We start from the raw sequence: 7,690 nt of genomic DNA, 5'->3' as shown, positions 1-7,690 counted from the left end.
TCAGGAGTTTGGAAGAAAGTCCAGTTCAATTGTCCAGAAAAGGGCAGCATGCCCCCTTCGAGTACAGCATGGCGTGTTCTGCAAGCATCACTTGTGAACACACTAGATAAGCAGGAGACTTTCTTTCCCAACCGGCTCAGCACTTTTAACTCTTCGGTAGTCTTTTCTCATGACAATTGTGAGGCAAAAAATGAAGGATTTTCGGATGGACTTCTACACCATTTCCCCGTGACTCACGATTGTCTTGAGGAATCTTCATCAGCAGAGCTCTAGAGTGTCTTCGAAACTCGTTGCACGTTGGTAGCATAACCCCAGAAAAGTAGGGATGACAGGAGAGAGGGGATAAAAGGGGAAGAGAAGGAAAAGAAAAAGGGAAAAGGGGAACCAACAAACATATAATTATTATTGATCATCATAACAACTTCACACGTGGTTATTTTTTATAACGATTTCAAAAAATTATGATTAATTTTAACAATTTCAAAAAATATTCATCAGTTAAAGCAATATCATTTGTTTAACAATTTCAAAATTATTAAAACAAATCACAAATAATCAAAACAACAAACAAATCATAATATTATCATCGTCTTTTAAAATTATTTTCTAAGAATTAAAGTAACTTTCTGTAAGTCATACTTGATATTTAAGAAGTTGTTCTAAAGCACATATGCTTGATTCATAACCGTTTCGTATCAAGTGTTTTGGGGACATCTATTGTATCGAGTACATCAGCTAAGCGGTGTGCATTGACTATAGTTGATAGTTTCCTAAGCTTTTTCATCATTCTCCAATTCAAAATGAATAGGGCTGCTGACAAGATAAAACCAAGCGTAACTAGGATCAAAAGAACAACAATTGGATGGCACACACTGTTCAGAACACCTGTGGCAGTAGGTGACCACCCAAAGAGAGTATCCCACCACCTATGCTCAGCATCTTGCTTTACCCTCTCCATAACCCGGTGTATTTGTCTCACGTTGTGATGAACAGTCACCAGGGTCTTCTGTCCGCTCTCCTTGATTTTCTCAAGGATGTCAATCAGGTCTTGATGGAGCAATAGTTGTCTCACGAGGGTGAGGTTCATTCTAATAGGAGTGGGCATCAGCTTCTGGATCAGCGTGTAGTTGGATTGCAGTAGGTGGTGAGAAGTAACTGGAGCTTCATAAGAGAAATCGCATCCTACTATCTTAGTAAAGTTACAAGCACAAAAATTTGAATGATTCTTTGCATCTACTACAACATCTTCTACAAAGACAGAATCACGTGGTTCTAAAGCATGCACAGCCATTGCCTATGTATATAAGAGCTGTCTGGGTATCCTCATGTGGACGAATCTTGAAATGACAGATATTTTGCTCTACGTCTAAACAAATATTTGATCTATGATTGCATTGCTTTCACAGATGAACTCTTGTTGTTCTCGGACAACACAAGTTTCCAGGTTAACAGTTTGCCATTTGTCATCAACCTGACGGGCCCATCCCCTATGTTCAGTAGGATAGAGAACAGCTCCATCATGGTTTAATCCTAATGCAATAACAGGGAAGACCAAATGTACAGAGGCATTGCGTATGGTTAGGACAAAAGCAGTGGCTGTGTTTGAAATGGGATCATAGGTAAAGTTCACCAGGTTCCACCAGGATTGAAATTCTCTTTCAAATTCAGTGGCACTGTCCCAGATTATTTTCCGAATTTCTGTGGGGAAGGTGCCTTCCTCGCCCTCTCTTATAATTGCAGCAGAGACAGATTGCATCTACAATTGTGCCTGGATACAGCTGAGGGCTAAGGAAACATTGTTCTGTGTAGCACTAAGTGCACAATTACCAATTTGTGATCATCCACATTCACTCTTTCCCAATTTGGTAATATGCTTGATAGCAGTCTCTGGTGTGTTCGCAAAAGCCAATAAGAATGACTGCAGTAGTTGCTGTAATTTGGTCAAATCTCTAATTGTGACAGCCAATTTATTCAAGTTCAATTAATTTACATGTTATGTATAATATCATCACCTGGTGTTACCATAAGGGGAAGGAAAAACATTATTTCTGTTGTTCATCACTAGTGTTATCATGGTTTGTCAGGTCTTCATGTCCCTCGGAGTTCTTCTGAAAAAGTAAACACAACAGACTCTGCCACGAAGAGGCAGAAAAGGTTAGAACAATGGAATTGCCAGAGAGGTTTTGAACAGCAGTGGTACTTCCCCTACAGCAGCAGGGGGTCCACCAAAAACAGGTTGTCCAGGGTAATGCCCTGGGTTCTTGAAATCATCTGCTCCCTGTAGTGAAGGAATTGTGCTTGGAGCTGTCTGGCAAAAAGCAGTGATTTTGGAACACTCATTTACCCCCCATCTATAGTAAGAGGTGTGAGAAGTCCATTTAATCTTTTCACCTTCTGCCCTATCCTGCACACTTTTGACAGTAAAGTGAGAAACATTACCAGATTGAATTTCCTGTGGGTTTAGGAAAATCCCAAACCATCCCTGCATTGCTTTTACAGTATTATCTCCTGTAGCTCTTTTAAAAGCATCAGCCTGGAGCAACCCAAATATAAACATAGCATAGGACTTGGTGTTAATACAGACAAGTAATTCTGTCCCTCACTTTGGAAAATACTCCAAACAGTTAACAGTTCCCCAACCTGGGCATTGTCCTGTTCCTCTCTGTTAGCAGAAGTGGGGGAGAGAGGAGGGGTTGCTTTAGTCACAGAGGCAGGTTTATTTTGGCTGCTACCCAAGCTCCCAGTTTCTTGGATTGCCCAGTTCTCCTCCACCTCCCTGGGAGCCAAGCCAACCACAAACACCCCTTCCCAGGTAGTGTACCTTTTCTCAGCATCTTTGAAACCATAGGAATAAAACCCAACAGGCTTTGTCAGACCCTCGGGACCCTGCTGCCAAATGTTTACTGAAAGTTGTGAGGAGGCAAATCCCCACTCCACCTGAAAGGGGTCTGTAGGATAGATAGGGTCCAGTGCTTGGTGAGCTGTCACTTCAAGAATCAGCAATTGCAATGTTTCCTTCTGAGAAGTCCAATCCCATTTTATTCTTTTTCTCAGCAAGTCATAAAGGGGAACAAAAGGGTCATTCTGGTTACTAAGAAGTTTATCTGGTCTTTCTATAGGAGACAGAGCTACTATGGTTTTCTGAAGGAGAATTGCTGTAGGTTTAAGTGTTCCCGGAAGCCTTTGAGTTAAAGAGGTCATAATTTCAGGCTTTACAGGTGATTGGATTGGAGATTCAAAACCAGGAATTAATTTCTTTTCATGAATCAATTGCAGGCAGCCAGATTTGTGAATGTTTTCCAGGAGTTGGTCAAGGATACCAACCAAAGGGTCTCTCCTTTCCAAGGGGTTAAGCCCCTCAGCCCAATGAGCTGTGTGCTGATTTGGGGACCATGGGATGCGTCTGTCTGCTGTTGTTAGGAACACCCCATGTCTCCAGCACCCGCCGGCTTCTTGTTCTGACAAAAGAATCTGATCTCTCCCAGTGAGAGACACTTGACAAATGTGTTCTGTTTCAGATTTTTGGGGGCGAAGCCCATACTGCTTTGCAAGTTTTGTTAATTCAGTAGCAGTGTACGGGATTTCTTTAGTGGTTTTGTGCGGGCTAAAATCTTCATTATTGATATAGTTGTATTCTGTTTTAATTAGAGGTTTTATGTTGTTACAGCAGTGTTTCCCGCAATTTTTCATCAGGGTTAATTCTGTTTGAGAACAATTTTGACTAGTGTGAGGAGTTTCTTTCTCCTCTGTTTCTTTTGAGGAATCAGAGTTCTGTGAATTTTTAACATGTTCCTCTCTCAGGGCAGTCCGTAACAAGTTATTTACATTTCTTTCTTCATCCAATTGTTTTTGCAAAACTTCAACTAGGTTTTGGAGGGAGTCTATGATAGCGTTTTCCTCACTTTTTTGCTTAAAGCGAGTTTCTATGGCTGCTGTGAGACAGGCACCCAAGACTGAGCAGAGGACGGTTTTATTTTTGCCCAGTTTAAATTTTGTTTCATGTTGCAAAGAAGATATTCTATCAATAACATTTTCTAAGTTAAACCAATTGCAGTTTGCCCATTCTTCTCCCCTCGGAGAAGGTGTGGCATTGTATTTAGCAAGCAGAGCATAAAATTCAGCTTTACCTTTTGCACTGAAGTTTTTAGTCATTTTGTGAGGGGAACAAAGCTACACCAGGGAGTTAAGTTACACAAATCACACAGCCTTTCCACTGTCCCCTTGCTTCCCTGCGTAGTTGAAGAGACAGAATCAGTCTGGGAGGCCCTGTGAGGTTGCTTCAAATTTGTCTCTTCCTTCCCAGACAGTACAGATACGCACTCACATGAACACACACACACAGAAATGTTTTCTTTGTGAGGGGACCAGAACCTAGAACAGGGAAAAAGCCACTCAGCCTTCGCTGGGCCGCCCCTCGCTCCCTGTGTAGGTGAAGGGACAATATCTGTCTAAAAGGCACTGCTTAATTACTTCAAGTCTGCCCCTTCCCTTTTAGACAGTCCAGGTACACAAAATACAGCAGTAAAAAACAGTAACAGGTTCAAATTCAGCTCAAAAACAACAGTAACAGGTTCAGATTCAATTCAAAAACAACAGTAACAGGTTCAGATTCAATTCAAATACAACAACAACAGCAACAGTATCAATATCAGTATCGATATCAGTAACAGCATCAATATCAGGATCAGGAGAAGTATCAGTGTCAGTGTTCGTGCCGGTAAAATCAGTATCAGAAATGACAGTAACAATTTTCCCTGCTTTTGCACCGAAAAATCTTTTGCGTCAATTCCGGAGCCTGTGTGCTCAATCAAGCATGAGATTTAGCTTTGGCATGGGTAGTCTGCGAGAGGTTACAAACTACACAAAACCTGCAAAATCTCACTGGCTACTGGAATCCTTGTCCGTGACGCCAATTATGTGAAGGTCCGCCCGAAATAAACGGGTGACGAATGATTTTTGGGTGCAAAAATAACCAACAAGAGGCACAGGGGTTTTGCAGTAACAAATCAACAAGGTGCAATTTATTGATTATAACCACAGTTAAATATGCGTTTGGTTAAGGGATCCGGGGAAGAGAAGGGTAAGACAAGGAAAAAAAAAGGGAGGAAAGAAGGTCAGGGAATGGGGTATAGCTACCAAGACGTGATGTCTTCGGGGTCCCGCCGCCGAAACTCGCTGGTACACGTCTTGGGGAGATCTCAAAGGACAGTCGGGCCGAACCCCAATATATATACTGTTCTTGGTTGGGGGAAGGTAACTGAAATTCCATTGTTTTCATGGCCGAATGCTTCCCAGTCTCTGGGAGGAGGTTGCCAGGGGGGTGCCATGGGGGTGCCATGGGGGTGTCAATAGGGTGCCAGAGGGGTTCTTGGTTCCTTGATGAGGAGATTCGCATCTCTGTTGGTCTGTCACAGTGGTTGAAGACAGGCAAGAGGGGTCTTCTCATGGAGCGGGGGGGAGCCACCCCAGAGCTCAGTCCAGCCAGCTCAGGAGTTTGGAAGAAAGTCCAGTTCAATTGTCCAGAAAAGGGCAGCATGCCCCCTTCGAGTACAGCATGGCGTGTTCTGCAAGCATCACTTGTGAACACACTAGATAAGCAGGAGACTTTCTTTCCCAACCGGCTCAGCACTTTTAACTCTTCGGTAGTCTTTTCTCATGACAATTGTGAGGCAAAAAATGAAGGATTTTCGGATGGACTTCTACACCATTTCCCCGTTTTTAGCCCCATTTCTCACCCTTGCAGCCGCAGGAGCGCACGATGAAGTTGAGCAGCTCCAGGAACGCGTCCTCCTTGTCCCACTGGTACCGCTTCAGCCACTCATCCACCAGCGCCTGAGCAGGAGTTTGGGGGAAAAAATGGGAATTTTGGGGGAAAAGGGGGAATTTGGGAGGAAAAAAAGGCATTTGGGGGAAAAAAATGGGAATTCTGGGAGAAAAAATGGGGATTTTAGGGGTAAAAAAGAATTTGGGGGAAATCCTGGAAATTCTGGAACCCCCTCAGGGATTTTTTCGATTTTCCAGTACCTCCGTGGCCACCTTTCCCGAAAACACGGCCTGAACAGGGAATTCTGCTCCAGGGAATTCTGCTGGGCATTCTGCTCCAGGGAATTCGGCTCCGGGTACCGCCCATCCCCGGGGTAGAGGCGGGAGCGCTTCGGGGACTGAGGGGAAAACGGGGAAAAATCAGGGAAAAATGAACAAAAATGAGGGAAAATGGGTGGAAATCCCTAAAAAAAGGGGGATTTTTAGGGAAAATTGGGACTTACGCAGCTCCTGGGGGCTGCTCGGAGCGGGCCCCGCTTGCTCCGGGCCCGCGGAGAGACCTCGAAGTCGCTGCCGGAGTCGGAATCGTCCGAGAATTCCCTGAGGGGATTTGGGGGGGAAAACCGGAAATTTGGGGGGAAAAACCGGGAATTTTGGGGGTGAGGTGGGGAAAGTGGGGCTGGAAGGGAGGGGAAAGGGGGAAATGGGGTGAAAAGGAGATGGGATGGGAGAAATGGGGAAAAAACTGGGGAAATGGGGGGGGGAAATTGGGGAAAATGAAGGGGGAAAATGAAGGGGGAAAATGGGGAACATGGGGGAGGAAATGAGAGAAAAAACTGGGAAAATGATAGGGGAAAATAATGGAAAAAACGGGGGGAGAATGAGGGAATGAGGGAAAAATGGGGAAAATGGGGCAGAAATGGGATGGGATTGGGAGAAACGAGGAAAACGGAAAATAGGGGGGAAACTGAGGAAATTAGGGGAAAAATGGGAAAATTATGGAAAAATAGGGAAAATGAGGGGAAAATGGGGGGATGGGATTGGGGGAAAACAGGGAAAATGGGGGGGGAAACTGAAGAAAATGAGGGTGGAAATGGGGAGAAACTGAAAAAAATGGAAAAAAAATGAGGAAAATGAGGCTGGAATTAGGAAAAAAGGGGATAAAAACGAGCTGGGATGGCGGGGGGGAAACGTGGCAAAAATGGGTCAGAAATTAGGAAATGTTGGGAAATCTGGGGAAAATTATTGGGGAAAGGTGAATTTGAGGATTTTTGAGCCATTCCGAAGGAACTCACGGGCTCTGGGGGGAGCTGGCGGAGCCGCTGCTCCGCGGGGTCGAGCCCGGAGCGGGGCTGGAGGAGAATCCTGAGGAGCAGCCCGAGGGACGGAGCCGAGGGGAGCGCCGGGGATCCACGGGCCAGGTGGGAAAAACAGGTGGGAAATTGGATTCTTTAGGGTCTCTCAAGGCTGGGACCCACGCAGAGGAAAGAATAGAGGGGGGGAGCACCAAAGGTCCCTCAGGAGAAAGGAGGAGCCCAAAATTCCCTCAAAAGGTAAAAATGAGGGGTGGAAGGCTCAAAATTCCCTCGGGAAAAAGAGAGAGAACCCAAAATTCCCTCAGGTCACAATCTGGGGGGGTGAATGAAGCCCGTCCCTAAAATTTAGGGGTCAAAGCCCCCAAAACCCCTGAAAAATCTCCCCGAAAAATCCCCCAAAGCCCCTGGATCAAACCAAGGAGCTTCTCAGACCCCTCCAGACCCCAATTTAAGGAGTGGGGGTGAAGCTCCCCCTCAGAAAACCCATCTAGAATGAGGAGAGTGGAAGCCCCCCCTCACAAATTCCCCAAAGAGAGAAAGTCGGGACTTTTTTTGGTCTCTCACACTCCCCCAAACCGCAATTTGAGGGGTAGGGATGAAGTCCCCCCCCT

General features: G+C 45.1%; 1 protein-coding gene across 2 annotated transcripts; it reads right to left on the bottom strand.

Moving 5' to 3' along the window:
- Positions 1-4,991: 4,991 nt before the first annotated feature.
- Positions 4,992-7,488, bottom strand: LOC134419598 (uncharacterized). Of its 2 annotated transcripts, none has more exons than XM_063159071.1 (3): positions 6,267-7,488; positions 6,025-6,161; positions 4,992-5,926 (listed from the first exon to the last, which is right to left on the bottom strand). In XM_063159071.1, exons 1-3 carry the CDS (start codon positions 6,574-6,576, stop codon positions 5,819-5,821), a joined length of 555 nt encoding a protein of 184 aa, XP_063015141.1. In that variant the 5' UTR covers positions 6,577-7,488; the 3' UTR covers positions 4,992-5,818. The 2 variants fall into 2 exon arrangements, with proteins under 2 accessions (XP_063015141.1, XP_063015131.1); XM_063159061.1 differs by having other exon boundaries at positions 4,992-5,832.
- Positions 7,489-7,690: the final 202 nt, after the last annotated feature.

The sequence above is a fragment of the Melospiza melodia genome, chromosome 1, assembly GCF_035770615.1.
Source record: "Melospiza melodia melodia isolate bMelMel2 chromosome 1, bMelMel2.pri, whole genome shotgun sequence".
NCBI classification, from domain to species: domain Eukaryota; kingdom Metazoa; phylum Chordata; class Aves; order Passeriformes; family Passerellidae; genus Melospiza; species Melospiza melodia.
Note: the sequence above shows the minus strand (reverse complement) of the source record. Positions and strands in the feature narration are given on the sequence as shown.